Raw genomic sequence first — 23429 nt, forward strand, 5'->3', positions numbered from 1 at the left:
AGATGTGGGAGTGCTGGCAGACAACAAGTTGATCGTAAAGCAGCAGCATGCCACCAAAGCAAACAACACAAGCGATGTCCTAGGCTGCATTAGGAAGATCGGCAGGTCATAGGAGGTGATCTTTTCCCCCCTGCTCAGCACTGGTGAGGCCACGCCTCAAGTACTGTGTCCAGTTCCAGGCTCCCTGGTGCACAGGAGACATGGAGCTAGTCCAGCAAAGGACCACTAAGATGATTAAGGGCTTGGAGCATCTGTCATAGGAAGACAGGAGCTGGGATAGTTTAGTCTTGAGTAGAGAAGGCTCAGGAAGATCTTATCAAATACCTGGCAGGAGGGAGGAGAGAAGATGGAGTCTGGCTCCATCTCCATCCATTGACAGTGCAAGAAACTGAAATACAATATATTTGCTTCAACACAAGAAAAGTGTTTTGCTTTTATTTATTCACTTTCAGGGTAACTGAGTACTGGAACAGGTTGCCTGTATAGAATATGGATTCTCCATCCTTGAAGATTTTCAGACCCCCTGTTCATGACCCTCAGCAATCTGTCCTGACTTACAGTGATGGCAGGTTGAAGTAGGGAATCCTCAGTGCCTTCCAACCATAGCAGTGATTTGTTGATCCATTCTCTACAGCTCATATGGGATCCTTTGACAAGAGCTTTTCCAAGACACTAAGAAAATAAGTGCTATTAGCATACAGAAGTTAGCAGCAGATAAGCATCAACAGACTGTCCCCTGAGAAGCCTGTGGATCTAAACTGATCTTCAATGTTTTAAAGCTTAAAAAAAAGAGGAAATCAAACAACATGTGGTTGGTAGCACCAGTCTGCAATCATAAGATGAGCCAACTCTTTTTTGCAATGCATTGCAGAAGGAATGTGATGAAGAGCAGCCCCTTGCATGGTGGTACTGAAAAGCAAAGTAAACAGTGAACCTGGGAACCTGATGTGCTTCTTTTCTCCTTTCAGGTCTCACTTTAGTTCAACATCACCTCGGGTAAATCAACATCTTGACTGAAGTAGAATAGTAAAATCAAACAAAAATCCCCCTCCCTAAATAAACGGAAAATATAGCTCTAATTACAGAAAATATTCACTGCCAAGCAGAATGTCACAGAACAGGATTGGCATGACTGGAAGACATGTCAGAACTAAGTTTCAGAAAAGGCTATAATTGCTTTCCAAGTCTCCATGAAAAAGATCAAATACGTTTCAACCTAAGTGCCATAAACACACTTGATTCAACTTATATACTGAAGTATGGAAATGGGCATGAACATTTAGGTGTGATAAGCCATTATTCCTTCATTCCACACTCCTTACATGCGATGCTCTTTCAACAGCCCAGCCACCCTATATGCACCAGTTTCCTTTCTCAAAGCTTAACTCAAATTCACTGCTCTCATACATCCATAAAACTTGGTTTTGATTGCTACACAAACAGCTTCACACAAGGGTATACTGTTATATATTCATGAAGCTGCTGCAGCTGGATTAGCTCCAGACACCACCTCATCTGCAGCTATCAGAGTGCCCCATGGCCTGATACAGTGAGACCTGGGGGAGCCAGCCCTGCTCCCATTGGCAGAAATGGAGTATTCCCCATTTACTGCAATGAGATAGATAAAATCCTAATTTTCATTGCATACACTGGCACTCTTGTCACTCAATGACATCACGCCCCAAAGATGCTCCTTGTGTAAACAGCAAGAATCTTGAAAGAAAACAACAAAAGGACCTTGAAACAAAATTCTTGCTGTGTTACCTGAAAGTCTGGTTGTGTATGGAGCAGAGCTGGCATGGCTGCTGTTAAAATGACTGCACAATTTCTGTAACAGCACTGTGTCAGCATTGCCACAGTTTCCTTCAAGCAAGAGATTTTCATTTTCTTATCCGTACTCTAACAAACACCTTTAGTACTGATTAATCAAACACCTTCATTATCATTTAGTCCTTGGCTAAGAGAAAATAAAGCAGGCTGTTTGTAGCAGCTCGGGTTCTATGGGCTCACCAAGAACAGAGCTCAGGCTTAGCACAGAGCCACCTGCTGACAACTAAGTATATTTGTCTCTAATCCTTAAAATCAGACCGAGGTGGTGCTTATATCACATGTTGATAACAAGGAAACAAGGAATAGAAAATAGAGAAGTCTATTTCAGCCAACTCAAATCTTACACATAAAACACCATAGATAGTGCATGCAAAATTACAAAGAATTTTGGCATTTAATGACACCTTCAAATTTTCATTTCAGTGCCAGCCAAACCTACACACACCCTCATTCTGTCTGATAATGAAATGAGCTGCCAAAGCCAGATTAAAAAGAGCAGGATCCAACACAACCAACCTCTGACCAGTGTCTGCATCAAAACCACCTGGCAAGCTGGGGTAGCTTACTCTGAAAGTTCAGTCTGGGGCTTTAAATCAGCCACTTTGCAGGCTGACTATTTGACCTGCTCTGCCTCCCACTCTGCCTGTGAACATTTCAGATGCTTTCACCCATGATACCAAATAACCTGTGCATGTTTTGGTGTCAGGTGGCAAGTCCACGTGAAGACTAAAGGCCATGAAAAGCAGGATCTATTCAGCAAATCCTCATGAGTGCCATTTGTTTATTTGAATTTAGAGCTGCGTGAAAAAATAAGTGGGGTGTACATGCAAAGCCCTCAGATATCTGTTTATTTCCTTCTCAGGGCTGTACAGAAGCAACCTAACAAAATGTGATGCAGTTATTTGCTCTCTTTTAGTCTTGGTTTCCCCAAACCCTTCAACATTGCCGGTGTGACTGGCAAGCTACTACTGCTTGGGGATGCACCTGAGCCATCCTGCTCCTCCTTGCGGCTCACGGCACGTAGAGCTCCATCTTGCTCCTTGCCCAAACTTTAGCTCTGTCCTAGCCATGCACAAAAAGCTTTATTTAGAGGTTAACTCAGCCAGACTGTCTTGCCAACAGAGGGCAGTCCTACTGCTAGATGGATTTCTTCAGCAGCTGGCTACATTGCTTTCCAGTGCGCTGACACCCAGACACGCACTTTGTAAATGTCCCACTCTGCACAAAAAATGTTGGTTGTGCCCAGGATCACTCACCAGCTCAGCTGCCCAGGGCCCCATCCAACCTGGCCTTGAGCAGCTCCAGGGATGAGGCACAACAGCCTCTCTTCTTGACATCCTTCTAGTGTCTAATCTAAACCTACATTCTTTTAGTTAGAGTCATTATCCTTTGTCCTGTCACTATGCTCCCCAGTAAAGTCTCTACATCCTTCATATAGCCCTCTTAAGCATAGGAAGGCCACTACAAAGTCTCCTTGGAACCTTCTTGATGCTGAACAAGCCTACCTCCCTCAGCCCATCTTCACAGGAAAGGTGATCCAGCCCTTTGATTATCCTTGTGGCTCCCACTCCCCCATACTTGCTCTAACATGTCTTCCTTGTGCTAGGGGCTCTGGAACTGAATACAGTGCTCTAACACTCATGCCCAAACACAGCTTCATCATCTACCTCTTTGAAGGGAGGCAGGATACATACCACAGACAGATCCCCCATCTTACTTTCCCCATAGTTACTTTCCGTAACTATTCAGTTTCATTGGCATAAAACTCATAAAGTTAAAAAAGGATGACTTTTTACCTTGGATACACTTAGGCAGTATGTTGTGCTTATAAAAGTACAGCTTGTTCTCTCCCCCAGTGCTCCCCAAAAGTGATTATATCAGCATTTCTTAATTCTTTCCTAAAAACAAAACAGAAACCCTAAAACATTTAAAAATTATGAGTAGGACAAAGTTTAGCCGAGAAAGTTGTTGAGACAGAGGCCTTGGCTGAGTACCCATCAAAATCAATAGGAATCTTTCCATTTACTTAATGGGCTTTAGACTGAGCCTTGAGTGAAGGCGGGGACAGAAAGGGGGGGGGGGATCTGTGCTGATTACACACTTACAAAGAAGTGTTTGAAATAATCTGCTGCCATCTGTTTTTGTTTTGCTAACCCACTCATTTGGGCCTGAGCAGAAAATCTATAAGGCTTTAGATAAAGCATTAGTTATCACCAGAATGGCCTGTTTGCATTTCTCACCTTCCCAATGAACTACACTCATTGTCCATGTGGAAGATTTCTTTATGTAGATACAATGAACTACCAAAAAATAAGAGATTATGATGGGTGTTAAGCATGTATGCATAGATGAACTGCAATTTACTTGCAGAAGTATATTTCTTCAGCCGCTAAGAGCTGCATCAAGATCTCCATATATTCATAGGGATAATAACATTATCTGGGCTTGGGAGTGGAAAGGAGTAATATTTATGTCTCTTCTAGTAACACACTAGTAATGTTTTCTTGTAATTGCTTGACTGCCTCCATTATCATAAAGTCCTGCCCCAGCTATATCGACATCAAGCTGATGATTCTATGATTCTATGACAGGAATCCAGTGCCACCACATCTGCTTTATACATGGCTATCTCTGTCTGGGGGACAACACAGAGACAAGAAAATTATGAGGACCAGACTATCCATAATAAGCAGGTCTCCTGATTCCAAGGAATTATATTGAGTTTGGTCACAAAAACAATGGGCACACTCACAACTGAGGCCCAAAGGTCTCCTCCAAAAGCATCCAGAAGATTTTACTGATTCCCACTCCAAAGAAATCACTTCATAATTTCAGATTTGCAGAAGGCCCAAGCAATATTTTCTCAGCATACTCAATTTTATGGAAAAAAATGAATATTTTTTATAACTTGAGTTCAGTGGCATTTCAGAACATATTGATTTGTTCCTGCATGCCATGTAAACTCAGTATAGAAGTCCAAAGGCAGCAAATGATGACAAAGTATGTAACTGGTGACTCATGTGGAAGAAGCTGATGATCTCTGTTGCGTGAACATGGCTACAGTGCCTTTTATTGAACCTGATGAGAGCCACGAGAATGACTGACAAGAAGACTCACATCTGCTCTTTGGCTCCTAGGTTACTCTGCAATAAGGTACAAGTACAGAGTCATTCCTAGTCATTCATCACGGGATCAAATGTGGATAAGATAGTGAATGCTCCAGCTCTGGGTATGACTCAGAGCTCTCTTGTCATGTCTGAAGTGGGAGAGGTCCCCAGTATCTGTCAATAAGAGAATGGCTCAAGTGTGACTGTAAGATAATGATGACAGAACCGTATTCTCCTCAACATATTCCATGCACTTTATTTCAGAAATTAAGCAAAACTTGGCTGGTAAGCCATCAGATAAACAAGGATGGAGACTGGCTAGCAATGCTCACCTTCTCTAGCCTCACTGCAGGGTGTAGTGACTTCATACTATGAAGTGTCAGTTCCTAGCACAGAAGGAGCATTAACAGTATAGTGACATTCAGATGGAGCAAAACTCAAGGTAATTAGGTTTGTCAGGTTGTTACTTTATGGTCAGAATCAAAATCAGCAAAGCCAAAACTGGGAGGTGAGTGGGTTGGGAGAAACTACCCAGACAGGAGTCAGCGTATGAGGTAGTAACACAACCCAAGGTTGTGATATGGGGGAAGTCAAGGGCTCTGGACCAGAAGTGACCAAGACCAGGAAGCTCCAAGTGGTGGAAACCAAGGGGAGAGCAGTGAGACTCCGTCATGCAGAGTGGGAAACTACTGGCATTACAGGACAAATCCATGCCTCTACTACAGCCTGACAAGCCTGAGGGAAATGAGTAGGTGTTGGGGTACACCAGGAACCAATGCAATGGCTAACAACCATGGATTATAAAAGGACATGGCTACATATATGAAAGTAGTAAAAAGAGATCTGTTAATATAAAAAAAAAAAAAAAAAAAAAGGAAAAAAAATAGCTGTTAGAGCCTGAAAGCTCACAGGTACAGAGGCAGGTTAACTCTGCCAGAAGTCATTTCACTGCCCAGGTCACGTGTGGGCTCCATAAGAGCCTAAGAGCTTCTGAGAGACGGAGAGCTTCTGTAGCTCACCAAGGGCTCATTTATCCAGAGAGCAAAGGTACCCTAAAACATCAATTCACAAAGTCACAGCAATAACTTTTTCAACCTTTGTCAATTTGCAGCCCCTATAAGTTTTCTGCTGGAGATGCTTTGGAAATTTCAAGTGTGTAGGTTACTGTACCCCCCACGAGCCAGCTTTCAGCCCAACGCTGCCCACAGATAAGTGTGATTCATTCACATCCACAGCATTGCAATGGGGGGCAGTCAGGGCCAAGCCCGACCTTCCAATCTTAACACCCTATCTATCAAACACCCACATATAAGCAGAAAAACTACAGAAAATGGCAAAAAGTAACATCATGAGAGCATGTACTGCACAGTCTTACCTCAAAGCATATGGAGAAGGAGCAATGTCTGTATCACATAACTGTCTATATCATGCACATGGCCTGGCAGAAATAAACCAGAGCCAGGGCAACACAGGTAGGAATCCACTGAATAGTAAGACCAGTTAAGAAATTAATGTGGATACTTTGTGTGCACAGTGAAGAACAGAATGCTGGGTCTGCATGAAAGCAATAAGAAAGAGCTGAGTTTACTTAAGGGCAGTCTCAGGAGTGCTTCTTGCAGAAATCAGACCAAAGGATTGCTTAGCAAAAACAGGAAAGGGCAGAAAGGCTGCACAAAAGGTCAGCTTTTGCAAATCTAAGCTGACCCTTGTAATCTGCTACCTTTGTTCGTAACACTGCTGTAAACACATCTGTTCATTTCTTGCAAGTCCTCTTTCAAACCAAGGTTGGTAGGATACAGAGACACCTTATTCTGCCTTGATCTCACTCACATAATTTATCAGAGCCCTGAGAAACAGAAGAAATGTCCAAACTGATTCTTGGGCTCCTGACTTGTCCCCTGTGTCATCTGAATGCTGTCCAAAGCAATGCTTGTGTGTGACTGACTGTGCACATTCAGCAAGCAAGCGATCCTCACGCCTAACAGTCCCCCCAGTCAAAATGCTTCCTAACGTGTAGCTTTATTCTCCATTCCTATAGGTTAATCTGCAATACTCACGGTGCTTCACAGCGCTCTCTGACATGACCAAAGCCTGTGATTCACCTCTCCACCCACTCCTCCTATTTCCCAAACTATACAGCCCACACACCTCATTTTCTGGATCTCCAATCTGCTTTCCTCTGAGTCTGGTGTGATCTGTCTGCAATTCTCATGAAAATCTGCTCTGATATTACATCACCAACATGCCCAGAGAGGTGGTGGATGCCCCATCCCTGGAGACACGCAAGGTCAGGCTGGAGGGGCTCTGAGCAACCTGATATAGTTGTAGGCATCCCTGTTCATTGCAGGGCAGATGGACTAGATGGTCTTTTAGGTTCCCTTCCAACTCTTAAGGATTCTACGATTCCATGAACTTGCTGATGGTAAAACACGGCACATTCGGACTTTTTTCATAACAATATGTTTGCTGTGAGAAGTGGGTTAAGCAAACTTGTTCAACTTGAACCAGGGCAGACAAGTGAGATGTATGGCATCAGCTGCAGCACCCAGCCAAGGGGCAGCCGGGCAGAAATGCAGTCAGTGAGATCGATCAGCACAATTACTGATTGAACTCCACCTCCAGTGTTCACTCCCTTCATACCATTCGTGTACTTTGTCCCCTGCGTGATTAATGTTTACAGCGAAGGCTGGAGCATAACCTCACTGAGTATTTTGGTCTCCTCACCTCATCTTATGATTAGTTGGCTTTCTCTCCCACTAAAACAATGGGGATGATTCTGTCTTGGTGTTCCTATACTGAAGTTACTACTGCTAGTGTTCCTATACTGAATGTTATCTCACCAAGTCTGCTTTTAACAAAATCTCATTTTTTCACCTTGGCCTGCCTGATCCAAAGCTACCGTTTGATATTCGTCCTTAGCAAGATTGGTTTCTTCTTTCTACTTGATTCCTCATTAAGTTTCAGTTCACTATTTGAACAGCTTGATCTCTTTCACTTTTTTTTCCTTCTTCATAATATATTGATCCCACTGATAATATTTCCTTAAGAAAATGACTGTTTCTTCAACCTGAGGTTTATCCCACAAGGCCTTGTCCCACAGTCCTTAATGTCTGCTTTGGTGAAGGGCACTGACTCTGTACTGCTATTCCCCTAACATTTCACTATCTCAGTTGTACTGCCACATTCTCAACTTCATTCTTTTCACTAGCCAGAAATAAATCCAAAAGATTTCTTTTAGATAAGGCAGTTATTTTCTCTATTTTCTGTACCACAGAGTCATGTCCAGCATACTGAAATTTGAAAACACAGCTGTGTTTCTTTGTAAAACATTCATGCTTAATTACAAAGGTAAACACATCCAGTCCTCTGGAAGCACTGGTAACAGTGCAGTAGAAGCCCTCTTAATAGCTCACCAGCAACCACAGCATCACATACTGAGACTTTTCTCCAATGGGGCAAATCAAGTCATGGAATCAGAACCTGGCCCCACCAGAGGTCTTCCATATGGAGTAAATCCTTCCACTGCCTATCTAGGATAGACAGTCATGCCAATGTAAGGTACCTGTTGCAGTTGTTTATGGACAACATTAATCAGAAACAGTTTAGCTATATAATTAGCATTGCACATGCTTTGGATCTTATCTGTATGATTATGTCCTTGCCTGTGTTCCAAGACACCTCCGTGCTGAGGAGCCCAGCTCCCACAGCAATGATTTTTCCCATCTGATGGTTTTGTTGCTGCTTGCTTAGGGGAATTAAAAACAAACAAACAAAAAAACCCACAACCTTGTAAATGCCCTGCTCTGCACAAACAAGTTTGATTGTGCCAAGGATCACTCACCAGCTCAGCTGCCCAGGGCCCATCCAACCTGGCCTTGAGCACCTCCAGGGATGGGGCACCACAGCTTCTCCGAGCAGCTGCACCAGCACCTCACCAGCCTCTGAGTGGAGAATTTCCTCCTAGAATCTAATCTAAGCAACATGTGTTAGAGTACAAGCAAAGAAGGGGTTAACATTGGAGGAGGATACCCTCACACCTGCAAGCCCTAAGTAGCCTGAAAGGAAAGAGAATAAAGTCTGAACTCAGTTTATATTGGGTAGGCTGTTGGTCTTAGCTTTTCTATAGGGAAGGAGACTTACTACTTCTGAGTTGGGAAGAGGTGCTTCAAAGAAACAACTAAAACAAGCAAAGCAGACAATTTGCCCTGGGTTAAAAGGTTTGTTTTCTTTTCTGGCTGATAAAGGTTCCAAAGCTGAGGCTTGAGGACATTCACCTGCGTCTGGCTGAGTGCTGAAAGAAGGCTGGAAAGTGAAGAAATATGGTGAGTGTTTCTTTTGTACTGCACAGGCTGGGCCAGAGAGTGATCATGGCCCATGTGAGCCAGCTGTAACTTAGGACATAGAGCCCTTTGGGATGTCACCTAATGGGCTGTAATAGGAAGCTGCTGGGCCGTGTGCTAGCTCTGCATCAGTGCATCGTGCAGCACCAGCTCTGGGGCTCCCATGCTAGTTTTATCTGTGTGGTTTTGAGCTGAGAAATACTGTGTGCATGCCCACAGGCCAACATAAGAAAGAAATACTGCACTTGAACCTGCTCTGTAACCAGAAGTCACTGCCCCTCGGCCTCAGGAAGGCTAAATGCCTCCTCTGAAGCCACTATAAACATTAATCCAAGCCATAAGCTTATTCCCAGGCTCTAAAATCAGAAGCCGAAACACTTTAATCTGTTGATTTGCTCTAATGCTTAAAGGATTCAAATGAGATTGGCTCCTGCGGTTGCTCTATTAGCTGTCAATCAGTTGTACACGAAACAAGAAATCACTCCCGCTCCTTCCCTAGGTAAGCCTTAAGGAGAAACACCTTCCATCTCCGCTGCTTTGCCTCTCATCTACCGCTACGACGCACCAGCACCAGCACTTCCAAACCAGCGCTATCAAGACGCGGTCCCCGCCGGGGCCGCCCCTGGGCCGGGCGGGGGGCGGAGCTGCTCCGCTCCCATTAAGTCGGGCAGCGGTGCTGCCCCACGGCTCGGCCGGGTTGGGTCATGGAGGTGGCAAGGGACTGCGTGGGCTCGGTGCTGCGGTGAGTGAGCGTGAGCTGTCGGGGCCACGTCCGTGACGGCTCGGGGTGGGAGTCGGTGCTGGGCTCGCGGCTCCATGCATGTGCAGGGTGCTTTCATCTGCAAGTGCACGGCAGCAGTGCTGCGTCTGTGTTCGTGTTTCAGATGCTGCTTGGGGTGGGGGGAGTTCCGTCTCTGTGCCTCGCAAGCGCCCCTAGGACTAGCCCCTCTTCTAGGGTCTTTTAGCGGAGTAACCTCCCGTCATCTGATAGGAGTCGAAGTCCTCTCTGGTTTCTGGCTTTTTTTTCTCTTGGCTTTGCTGATTCTGTCACTGTCATTTGTGAACTCTAACCTACAAATCAGACTGTGCCGTATTCTGGAGCCCTGCGTGTTGTGCAACGTTCCCGATCCCGAAGACCATTGCACCATGTTCTTTAGACAAACACATGAGATATATTGCAAGAAGAGATAACAAGTGAAATTAGTGTCCAGGGCTTAGGGCAGGCTTTAATCCTTGGCTTTGCCTTCAGAAGAAAAAAAAAAAAGCAAACAAAAAAAACCAACCAAAACGAATTCATCTGTCTCATCAGCCCTGGTGCTGCACTGAGTGCTTGGGGCAGCACCTTCAGATCCCTCTTGAGCCAGAGCTGACTGGATAATGCTGGAGTACATGGGTGAAACAGCATCAGCCTCAAAGAGCTACCTGAGTCCTGGATTGCTGTGAGGTGGCAATCTGGAGCTAAAAACAAGTCCTAGTTTACCTTTTTTTGTCTTTTTGTTTTTGACTTCTTTCCTCTGGAAGAATTAGACAGCAGTGTAAGGTCATGCGTGGTTCTTGAGCCTGGAGAAAGGCTCTTCAAATATGGTGTGTATTTGGCTCTGCTGGTGCCTGCGATGAACCTTTGCTCCTAGAAGTTCTCAAGTCCTTGAGCTGCGTCCCCAGTGCTCTTTCTTCTGCATCAGGATGTGTGATTTGACCCTTTTCCTTATGCTTTGTCTTCTATGAATAATAACAGGGCTTAAGTAATGAAAGAGAATAGGATTGGTATTCGTACACAAAAAAGCCATCTTGGCAGTACTGCTATATGTATTACTCAAGTGACTATTTACATACTAGTTTTCTTATGTGTGGAGAGGGAATGGGCTGTGCTAGCTCTCAAAGTGCTGTCTCTTGAACCTGAGCATTGCACTTCCAGCATGTAAGTGCCCGGCAACATGTAGGTAGATGGACGCACTTTGTGCACAGGAAGAAGGCTGGAGTGAATCAGGATGGGAGCTGCCTGCAGTCTGGCAGGGTGGTTGGGGCACTGCTCATGGAGTCAGTGTAGAGATTAACACACACCCTGTCCTAATACATTTTCCTTCTATGGAGAATGCCGTCATCAGTGCTATGTTGTCATCTTGTCCTCCTCCCTGGTCATGATCCTCCTCCAGGAGGGAAACTCTTAGCATTTTAATCTGGTTCCTACAACCCTCACTGAGTGCTCACACGTACCTGCTCTGTTATGCCATTTGGTGACAGACAGAGGCGATGGAGCTCAGGCAGTACTACATAGAAGCTATTAAGTTCAGCTAGAAATAACACTTGAACATCCCCTCCTTTAAAAATAAATGAGAGTTCCAGTAATGCTTATTAGTTTTTTTGGAAAAGATACACCTTAGTGTACATGTCACTGAAACATGGGAATGAAACTTGCCAGCCTGAATGACAGGTAACAGCAAAATCCACTTATGTACAGAAGAAAAGTAATATCCCGAAGGCTTGTGGAATAGTGGTTCTATCAGGAAGTTCCACTTGAATTTCAGCTCTGTCTTTTGAATATGGCTAATACGATCAGTCTTCATAAAGTAAACTCATCTTAATGCACAGTCAAAATTAGCCCTGTGTACCCTCAGAGTGTTTGTTTTGCAAGTAAATAGAATGACTTCTATGGCTGAAAGCATTAAGAGCTGCTGCCTTTCTCATTCACTATAGCATTAAAACCTGTTGACCTCCCTGCAACCTTGCCATTAGCTGAACTGAGCAGCAGCTTGGCCCACAGCTGCTTGAGATGTTTTTCATTGGAGAAGTGTTTTCAAATGTCACTGGCAAGAGAAGGTTCAGAGACCACTTCCTATAGAGCTATGTAGTATTTGCTTTTGAAAGTAAGCTCTGCAAGTGTGCCATGATCTCTGTGTTACTCGTTTAATGTGCTTATGTACTGAACTCAACAGTCCTCACAGTGCTTGATGTATTTTTATAATTACACTGAGTTTTTATTTGTCTTAGATCTTTGGTATCCGTGGGAGCAGTAACAAAACAGACCCTGTTCCCTCCTCTCATGCCTGCAGGGAGGCCTTTCCGTGTGTCAAATGCCTCCAGAAGCAGCCGGAAAGGAATTGTTGCAAGCAGCCTGCAAGAGCTCATCAGCAAGGTACAGCAAACATTCCCACTCTGTCTGAAATTTATACTGAAGTACAGCATCCCAGGAAGGCAACCCACAGACCTGTGTTCTTTTAAATGCCACTAGAGGGGAAGTTCAGGAGAATGCAGCAGATAAGCAATCTAAATATTAAGGGACAGGAAAAAAATCCTATTGATGGGGTTGCCATTTGAATTCTATCTCAGACTCAACATGAGCCAGCAGTGCGCTCTGGCAGCCCGGAAAGCAAATGGGATCCTGGGCTCCATCAGGAGAGGGGTGGTCAGCAGGGATAGGGAGGTGATTGTCCCTCTCTACTCGGCTCTTGTGAGGACCCATCTGGAGTACTGTGTCCAGGTGTGGAGCCCTCAGTACAAAAAAGACATGGAGATTTTGGAAAGGGTCCAGAGGAGGGCCACAAAGATGATCAGGGGGCTGGAGCACCTCCCCTATGAGGACAGGCTGAGGGAGTTGGGCTTGTTCAGCCTAGAGAAGAGAAGGTTGCAGGGTGACCTCATTGCAGCCTTTCAATACCTGAAGGGAACTTACACCCAGGAGGGGAGTAAACTCTTCGAAAGGGCTGACAATAGCAGGACACAGGGAAATGGTTTTAAGTTAAAAGAGGGAAGATTTAGGTTGGATGTTAGGGGGAAGTTCTTTACTAGGAGAGTGGTTAGGCCCTGGAACAGGCTGCCCAGGGAGGTTGTGGATGCCCCGTCCTTGGAGGTGTTCAAGACCAGGTTGGACGGGGTCCTGGGCAACCTGATCTAGTAAATGTGTATGTTTGGTGGCCCTGCCAGGCAGGGGGGCTGGAACTACATGATCCTTGAGGTCTCTTCCAACCCGGGTCATTCTGTGTGATTCTGTGATTTGCTGTTTTTTGCAGACCTTGGAAGCTTTCCTTATAACTGCTAGCACGGTCATTCTGGTTTTGGAAGAAGATGGCACAGTTGTGGACACGGAAGAGTTCTTTCAGTCCCTGGATGATAACACACACTTTATGGTTCTAGAGAAAGGACAGAAATGGACACAAGTAAGTGCTTCCTGTCTCCCTCCTACTTGAACAGAAGTGTATGGGAAGAGCTCTATTGCTCTCAAGCTCTTGGGAATAGGAGAGAAGGGGAAGAAAACTTTCCCTAAAGGAGGGAAGGTACCAATTTCCCTGTTAATCCTTTGTGGGTGAGAAATCACTCCATTTGTTGTCTCTTGCTTGGATGTAAATTGTTGACAAGGATCTGCCATGAACTAACATGTTATGATTGGAGGAAAAAAATGGGTGAAATCTCTCGTTTTTAGAGAGCTGCAGGAGTAATAGTTCTTGAGCTGTTCTGTAGCACGAGAAATAAGGGCTTTGATTGCTAAAAATACTATCTCTTGAGTTAATTTTAGAAGGGAAAATGCTCAAATTGAGCAGTAAAAGATGAGTTTTGTCTTGTTTGCAATAATAACTGAGGGAAGATGAGAAAATGCCTGTATTCTTGCGCATAGCTAAATGTTGTCATCAGAACCTAACATTGGTCTTTATGCTTTGGGATATTTTGGGAACTATTAAGATTGCTTAGCTTTGGTTTTCTAAAAGTGTGTACTGTCTGGTTTAGCGAAGGAGTGCAGACTACCATAAGATGGTTAAACTCCTAAGTGTCTTCAGTGAAGTAGTTGTTACTAGAAAGCTAAAATCAAAATTTCTTCTACCAGGTACAGAGCAACTCAGTTGTAAGCAGGCCTCCTATTTGTTTGTATGTGCATGGCTCAATCATGTGGCCCCATTGTTTGGGCTGTTGCAGTGTGGGCAGGTTGTGTGGGTAGCTTCCCCAGGATATCTCACTGAATTATCAACCTGCCACATCTGACCTTGAGCTCCAAGGATGCAAAGGGAGTTGCAACCAGGATGCGACTCCACCTAGCTCCTTTCTCCTCTACTTTATGTCCTGTTTGGTATGGCAGCAAGACACACGTAAGTGCTGCCTCCCTTCCGACATCATCCGGAAGGAAGCACCAACTCTGTTGTGCTTTATCCAGATGTTCTGTGTGCTAATGGGGATATGGACATACGCTATCAAGCACACCCAACTGTGTGCACAAAAAATATTGATGGGGTTCCAATTGCTGGAGCTGGGAAGCTATCAAAAGTAAACCAAGCATAAAATTGCTGGCTAACAATATACCATAGTGTTTATCTTAGACTAATTTATTGTGATGCTATTTGAGCACTGAGGTGGCAAGTATAAAAAGCCCCAATCTTACACAACCTTATTGCTTAATACAGCAATCATAATGTAGATTGGCAGCTGCTAGGATATGAACCTTGAACTGAATGTGCTGAGCAGAGTAACCCATGTAACCACTAGATGTCTCTATAAATATGGGTCTTGCTTACTATTTTTCTTATTGAAGCAAATGGCCCAATCCTGAAAGAGGACAAAGGCTGCTTTCAGTAAGAGACTAGATTTCAAGCTGAAGATGACTTTTCGTACTCCTTTTTTCCTCTTAAATTCCGTATTAAAACCTAGGCTTAATCTGTAGTGACAGGATAAAGCTTCTTGGGAGTTTCCAAGAAGGAAAAGAGTTTTGAGCCAGGATTTGAAATGAGAACTAGGCTGTTTTCACAGGAAGCAAAGTTTTTACTATACTTGAGAAACATATACTCTTTGCTGCATCCAACATTGCTGATCAGTATTGTTAGGTCCTTTCATTTAGGATAAAACATCCTGGTAATTTAGTGTCCTGATTGTTTTGACTAACTCCAAAGACTGGAGTGAGTTGCCTCTGAAGAACTGTGACATTAACAATTGTATTTCTATAGTTTCTTGGTTTATGGTATAAACTGTCTCCTTTATTTTGAATTAGACAAGAAATGGAATTGTCCCTGCAAAACAGAAGAAGAAAATGGGAGTAGCTAACATCACGTTTGATCTCTACAAGCTGAACCCTAAGGATTTTATTGGCTGCTTAAATGTGAAGGCAACCTTCTATGAGATCTACTCAGTGTCATATGACATCAAGTGTATGGGAGCAAAAAGTATATTGCGGTAAGTATGCTTCTATCACTGATCAGGTGTAGGCATTAATGAAACATCTGTTTGCTTATCAGTTCTATGAAGCCAGTGTATTTATAGACTTTGTATTTTTTATTAATTCTTACATCCAACCAATCTTCCTTTAATAGCTGTCCTGTATAGATACATATAGGAAAAATATGTTTTCCTTAGAGGTTTTCCCCAGATTTCTTTGCCTTGTTTATAGAATACAGGGTGCTGAAGAATGCTTATTGGTGGGGAACATCAATGAGGTTAAGTAAGAGAGGAATTGGAGATCTGCTGGCAAATGTCTTAAATCTGGCTGCTAAATTCACCACTAAGAAGCCTAGCAAGGACCACTGACTTCTACAGGACCAAGCTGTAGTGAATTGTAGGTTTGTTAAAACAGGCTGTTGGGAAACACCATCTCATGCAAGTGCAGGATAACAGCACCGTGTCCTGTCTGCTGCTTTCAACTGTGAAAGTCAGTGCCGTGTCAAAACCAGCTGCCCTGACTGAACATTGACACTGAAGAAAACTTCTGAAGCTTAGACTCCTTCACAGAGATACCGTACTTTGATTTTTACAGCTATTGAAATGGCAGCCCTGAATTTCTACCTGACTCATTCCATTCTGATTGAGATGCAAGAGAGCAGTTAGTGCATATTCTTACTTGGAGACCAGATCTACCCTGAACAAAGCAGATTATGTACCTGTAAGCAAAGTTTTTACTTGACCTAAACAACGTATCTTTAGTATGAAGTCTTCAAATAGACTTTAGACTCACTGATGCAGGTATTAAGCACTGTAATGCTAATCCTGTTCCATGCCTCAGACCTCTGCCACTCTGCTTAAGTGATCCCTCACTTAAATCATTCAGGCTGTGGTCCTGTGTACCTGTAGATGAGGCTACAGCAGTGGCTGTGTAGCTGTATGCTACACTCATGTACAGTACTGTTTTATTAGTCTCTTGAAAGCAAACATCTACCTTCAGACAGCTGCACTCCTGCAGTTCCTGTGTTTGTCAGCCTCTTGGGCCAGAACAAACTTCTGATTCCTGGCTGTTATGGAAGATGAGTGTCAGCACTAGAACTTGCACTTGGAGGAGAATTTTAAGTGACAGTTCTGCCTTGCTGCCAACACAGTGCAGCTGGTGAGAAAGAAACAGTGCTGGCAAACAGCTGAAATAGCTTTGAAATTCTTCTGGAACACTGTTACTTTACAAAGAGTTGAAGGGGAAGTGCCAGCATGACAGTGGGAAAACAGTCCACTAGCAAAGAGCAGGGGGAGAAGAGAACCTGGGGTGCTCTCAAATACTACAGTGAGGCAGTCTCTCTCAACTTGCCATTTAAGCAGGGGACACATAGTGTTCAATTCTCAGTGTATTCTCTGCTAACGAGTTCTAAATTCCTAACTCTGCCTCCCTCTGAGCCCACCTGTGGAGTGTGAGGGGAAACAACTTTAAAATACTGCAGTTGTTCACTGGTGGGAGGGGCTCAAAGCCTGTCAGATCTGTTTAGTGCCTTTCCCTTAAGACTTTCTCCTTTCTTGTCCGACTAAAGGATCAAATGTCCAGTTCAACAAATAACTTCCTCCATGGCTTAAGTGACAACTGGTCTCCTGTGCAAGTGACACACTGCAGCTGCTCGAAAGCTTGGCACCAGGTGCAGCCTGTTTTGTGGCTGTATGGCCCTTTGGCATGCACTGTCTTGTGGAGGGAAGGACATATCAACGTGGTATATGTGTGGGAAGCATAGGAAAGGGTGCACTGTTCTTTAAAGTCTTGCCAGACTTTATGTACACAGAGTAATCAACAGTTCTGAAACATTAGATTTTAACTGTAAACCTTTCAGCACACTTAAAAACCTTGAATTTATAAGGAGATAACTTCTGTTTTCTGCTAGAGCTCAAAAGAGAAGTACATTGCAATTGTGAAGCCCCTTGTTTGTTTACTTCAAAAAATCTTGTTGGTGCCTTCAGAAGCTGGTCCCCTTCCAATTTTGGTGTAGTTCTTATTCTTGTATACCATTTCCCCAGTGCTTCAGCCTCACGTTTGAGGGCCTACTTTCAAGGCTTAAACATATTTCTCAGCACTGATGTTCCCACTGTTTCATGGAGACTGGAAGGTATAAACAGATACAAGGAAACCGAATAAATGACCACTCAGATATGATGATCTCCATCCCTTAGATATCCTGTGGTGATCCATAGTCTGTATTGTAGACTTCTGATACTTGCCTGGTCATAATTTATGGATCTGTTTGGATTCCAACATGTGATATATCCAAGTGTTGATACTTCATGTCTTAAAAAGTGACACAGTAGTGAACAGAATTCTTAAGATTTGCAGTTTGAACAGTGTGAACTTGGCTGGCTCCACTTGTTTTGCTGTTGGGCACCCAGTGTAATGCAATTGCTCAGCTTCAGCACTAATGAAGTCTGATCTGTAGCTTTGGGGTGCACGCAGTGTTCTTCCTTACTGGCCTGAAGGGGTAATCAAGATCAATTCATGCTGCAGGAATGCTGCTGGGCTTTCAGGCAAAGTTAAATCTTCCATGGTGCTCTGATAGTTTGATGGCTTTCCAGAAGGCCTAACCGGATGACAGAATGATTTGATAAATGTGTTTTCTGGTTCTGCCCAAGTCTACAATGCATCAAAAATTTTCTATCACTCAGTGCCTGTGGAAGTACTTGCTCTAAGGAATGTATGAGCTTCTCAGAGCTGAGGAGAAATAAAAGAATTCTTAAATGTATCTGCATAATTCATCCTTAAGGTGCTGGAGATGGGAGAGGTTTGGGCTGTGTTTCCCTGTTGAATGTATTTAACAAGTGGCTTTTCTTCTAGGAAGGTGCTTCAGATAATATCTCATGCAGCACAAATAACTGGACAGTTTCTTCTCTATACTGGAACATACATGTTGCATTTGATGGGTGAATATGATGAAGATGCCAACTGTAGAAGATCACAGCACAAGTAGAGACCGCAGCAGCACTTCTGATACTGGATCCTTTTGTTCAAGGACAATTTCTTGCCCAAATTTGAATATAATGATGTTTTAGTAGGGAGATATCCACTAAGGTGAACTAACATTTTTTTCCCCACTTGGGAATGTTTGTAGGCCTTAGTTGTAAAATAAGTGCTTGGCGTTCATGGGCTCTTAACACAGCAAAAGGATGGGTGCCTAATGACTGAGAGCCAGGCAAAAGAAGAAGAGAAGGCAATTTTTTTACCCCAGCAACTTGGTGGAAAATAAGATTATTTGGAAGCATGTGCTTTGTAACTAATGGAATATTTCCTTGTGCTGACCAAAACATGGTCTGCATTCTTTATGGCTGTCTACTTGCCTTCTGAACAGACAGGGTTGTCCTTTTCTCTTTTTGGTTTTATCCTTAACTCTGCTGGTGTTGGTGTCCAGCTGGCACTGGGGTACAGAAGGCTGAAGTGTGCTTATTTTCTATTTCTAATAATGGAAATATACAATACAACTGAATACTGGTTCAGTGACTGAATACTATTGTGAAGTTTCATTCAACAAAGCGCAACTACTATGCAGAAGCTTAAAATTTAGCCTTATTTCCCTTAAAACAAGTAAACATTTTATATAACTACTTGTACTATCCTTCAAGTCTATAGAACATTCTGATTAACACAGTTTATGGCAGTTGAAGAACACCATGCATATATATTTTTAATGTGTCTCATGTCCCATTCTGCCCTGAAGCATTGAATAACTTGTCATAGTCATCCAAATGGCTTACAGAATACCTCCTGAAGATTTCTTCAGGGTTTAAACCTTCAATTCTGTAATTTTTGTTCTTCAGCTACGCATGTAGATGACCCTGAATTTCAAGCTGCACTTGAAATGTTGGATTTTGTTGCTCCTGCATTCAAGGGGAACAGCAGGACCCTGTCTACTGTGTAGTGCATACTCAAAACTGGGTATTTGCAGACTTAGTCTCCTAATACAAACCATATTAAAGGACAAAGTTTTTAACCTTCAGATATAATTGTCCAGAAAGCGTTATGTAGTTTAGTGAACTGTTAGTATGACTGATTTTTTGGAAAGGATCTCCTTGGCTGTGAAGGCAAATGGGAAAACAAGTAGTGGTAAGCAGTTGGGACAAAATACAGAAACCATCTGAAGGGGAAATGTTCAACACCTGCTGTTCATAGGTGTGGCTTCTGTGGTTTTCATTTGCTTTTTTATGATAAATTTTAATGTTACATTATTAAGACTGAAAGCCATTATGGAGATAACATGTAGGTAAATATCCTACCTGATTGCAAGTGCCACTCAGGAAGAGAAACTCTGGTGACAAGGTGAACAAGAAGGAAGAGAAAAAGTAGGAGTGGAAGGGACTAATATATGCTCCAGGATGCTTGCCATGCTTCTGCAGAGACACAAGTCCTTTAATCATGTACATCAAATGCACTGATTAGTTGGAGGAAAAGCTGATGTGTTAAAAGAAGAACAGATGGACTGAGGTGACCAGGCATCATGTTTGGTGGGTCTGTTTTGATCTGTAAGCTGGATCTCTTCACTTAAAATAATACCAATACATGGGAATATAGCTCACATTTATCTGCCAGCTTCATTTTCATATGCTTATTTTTGCCTTCCTTTTATGGGTCTGATTTTTAGCCAGCTGGAGCTGCATCTTTCAAATCACTGTTGTGATGAAAAGCAGCCTAAAATCATTCTTAAAAGGACTAACAGACCTAAGTCTGCTAAGTCTTTACCTGTCTCTTCAGAAATGGTATTACAAATGAGTAGACGGCTAAGAAAGAAACTGAGGCATTTTTTTTCCCTCTGATGTGTTGTTTCCCATCCACTTCTGAATATTTGCTGGGGGAGAGAGGGGTGGTGAGGCATGCAGCTCCAAGCAAGGGGTGGACTGTTTTATTATACTCATTTTCCACATGGAAGAATGTCTGCACCTTGCAGTACTGTTAGGTTTCCTTCAGAAGGAAACAGGCTGCTCAGCAGGTAATGAGAGAAAGGTTATGGAAAAATAAAGACTTTATCTGTATTGTTCATTCCCCCATCCCTATTGTGATTGTTACTGTGGTAACTGTTGGCTGGAGTTTTTCTACCCCCTATCAAGGAACTGCACTTAGCTGATGCAGTGCAGGGACTTTGTCATTAGCCATTAACTCTTTCAGCTTTTAAGAACCATTTATTGCATTAAAAGAAGCTCACCTCAAAGTATTCTACATGTAATGTAGTGTTTCTAGGAATATGTATAAATATATTCGAAAGCTTTTGCAAGTCTGAACCAAATAGATCTCAAATTCTGTCCTTCTAAAGCCAGAGGCAGTTGTCACAGAGCTAACACTCCGTAGTTTCCAGTGGTATTAATGTAGAACTAAAAGGCCAACTCAACATGAATTTGAAATGTTTTTAAGCAGTTGCTTCTTTGGCAGCTTAACACAGTAACGTTTGAGTTGCTGAAGGTCATGTGAGCTGCAGTCTCCACCCCCAGAGCATCTCCCTGTGGTTCAAAATGCAAACAGCTGAAGAAAGTAGCTCGACTTTAATATTTAGGGTGGGAGAAGTGTCTTAAGAAGTTTGGAGTTTGTGAATTTGTTCAATTGTTTTTGAATCTGGATTTTGCTGCAGATTTAGTATTTAGAAGGTATTTGCTGCTGTACCAATGACTTTCCAGAGATAAAGTCTTGGCTTCCTGTCAGACCTGGAGGAGTTTGTTTTTCTGAGTTGGAGTCAGTTGGAGGTTTTGTCATTTTTTTTATTTCTATTTTTTTCTTTTTTTTCAGCCTGCTTATGATGTGCAGCTTTTACTTTGGCTGCGTGTGGTACTCAGCAGAGAACAGCACTTGCCCAGCTTCCAGAAAGCTACAAAAGCTCTTCCCTGCCAGTATGTAGAAGTGAAACTATCTTTCCTACTTCTTTCCTTCCCAGAGCCCTGTTAATCTTCACTTGTTACTGTTGCAGGCAAAAGCTGGTAACACTAAAATTTCAAAAGCCTGAAACATGTTTCCTCCCTCCTTCCTTGCCCTGACCCTCTTTGCCTGTTGCTTTGCATCACTTACTAACAATGCACCAAGTCATACTCTGTAGTGACCAAAAAAGGAATTTTCACTGAAGTACTGGATCTTGTTGACTCAGGCACTGCTCGTGTTCTGCAGGCAAAACAAAGCTGCTCCTTTCATGACTAGAATGAAGAATCTAATACCTTTTCTGTGTGTGTATAACTTCCTACTTAATTTCCTCCCTTTCACAAACTCGCAGAGTAGTTGCTTTCTTGCACCTTCCTATTCTTTCATGAGAAATAGGTGTGCAAGTTCTTCTGCTTGGGGGAAGGGATAAGGCAGTGTCTAAATTCCTTAGAGCATTAGGAATGTGTTGTAGGAAACATCCCAAATCCCTGATCTGTAGGGAAGGGAAGGGTTAAAGGAAGAAAAACAGGACTTTGGGCTGGAAGCTTTTTCAGCACAGTAGAGAGGTAGGCGTTAACTATTTAGGAAATGCTGGTAATTCTGAATGTGAACATATGATTATTAGTAACAGACTAGAATTCTAACTCTAAACCGTTTCAGCATACTTCTTATAGAGATAGAACTTGAACTAAAGGCACAGACTTCTTTAATTAAAGTTTAAAGCCAAAGCACAAAGGAGAGGGAACGTAATGCTTTGTTACTGGAGGTATTAACATAATTAACAATATACTTCAGTGGTAGTAATAATCCTTGTGGGGTTTAACATTTATTGCTACTTTCTATACCTTGCCATAAGATATTTATAATCATGAGAACTGATGTTTTGCTAAAGGAAAAGATTGTTTTACCATTTCAAAACTGTAGAACCCAGTAGCTTAACTTGCTATGGAAACTGAGATGGGTGAGGATGATGTGAGCGATGGCAATATTTTCTGATACGTGGTGCCAATTTTGAGGAAATGCATAAATGTCCATGAATAAAGTTAAACTGTGGCTTTGGATGTTGTCTCTATTTATTTCCACAATAACTTACTCCTGAAATAATCATGATTGTTAATGGATTCGTGGTCTGCCACAGGAGATTCCCAAATGCTGGACTGCAGTAGTGAAGTAATTAGATGCTGTTATGAGGTTCTGAACTAGGGCAGAATCTAGATGCTTCTGCCCAGTGAGTACATCCTGTGCTTAGCTTAAGTGATAGTTTCACAGAGTTTGACCACTGTGCAGTTTTTCCCTCTTGGGACAGAACTGGAATCTGACTTATTAGTTTAGGAGAGTGCAAAATATACCCAGTACAGCAAGGTTTTGGTTGCAGAGTGGAGAGATTAGGAGCTACCCTTTGCCCAACAATCTCCCTGTCTTTATCTCAAGCCTTATGTTTTTTCATCTTCTTTTCTCCCTCAAGTCCTGTTGAGGAGGAGGGGGAGTGAGAGATCATCAGCTGGCTGAGCACCTGGCAGCTAGGGATATTAGTTCACCACAAGACAAAACAGCAGCAGGAACAATAAGACAAAACTAAGTTGCCTCTGCTATAGATGGTCAGTAACATTGGAAGCAAATCTTTCAGCATGTTTTCCATTTTTTTTCTTTACAGCTGTGTTTGCAGAGACTAACTACAGTTATATGCTGGACAGGGTTAATACTTCCAATAAAGGGATACAAAGTATATACTGGCCTCAATCTAAGGTCACCCATCAATGTGAATTGTTGGTTGGATGGAGCCCTGGGCAGCTGAGCTGGTGGGGGGCTGAATTTCCAAAGGCATAGGGTGGGACTGGGTGGGCTTTGAGGTCCCTTCCAACCCCAGCCTAGCTCCTTAGATGTCAACTATATTTAAGAAAGCATTAACTTAATAGCATGCATAGTCATTCTATTATAGAAACAGAGAAACGTCAGACCTCTGGAAAGTGCTTTAAAGTCCATTTAGGTATAATTATTTCTGACACATTTTGTAATTAGACTGTGAAATCTATAGTAATTTCATGTTTAAAACATTTCTAATTACAAAGCATCTCTCCTTGTATAGGTTCTTGACTGGTCTGCTGCTCGTCTTTA

At 42.8% G+C, this 23429-nt stretch overlaps 1 protein-coding gene across 1 annotated transcript; it reads left to right on the forward strand.

The window, feature by feature from the left end:
* The first annotated feature begins 9967 nt into the window (after positions 1 to 9967).
* Positions 9968 to 22375, forward strand: CIDEA (cell death inducing DFFA like effector a). Its single transcript, XM_015855240.3, has 5 exons — positions 9968 to 10019; positions 12266 to 12410; positions 13285 to 13431; positions 15246 to 15427; positions 18261 to 22375. The coding sequence occupies exons 1-5, from the start codon at positions 9982 to 9984 to the stop codon at positions 18391 to 18393; spliced, it is 645 nt and encodes a 214-aa protein (XP_015710726.1). The 5' UTR covers positions 9968 to 9981; the 3' UTR covers positions 18394 to 22375.
* The last annotated feature ends 1054 nt before the right edge of the window (positions 22376 to 23429 follow it).

Source organism: Coturnix japonica, chromosome 2 (assembly GCF_054131305.1).
Source record: "Coturnix japonica strain WE chromosome 2, WE-NBRP24, whole genome shotgun sequence".
NCBI classification, from domain to species: domain Eukaryota; kingdom Metazoa; phylum Chordata; class Aves; order Galliformes; family Phasianidae; genus Coturnix; species Coturnix japonica.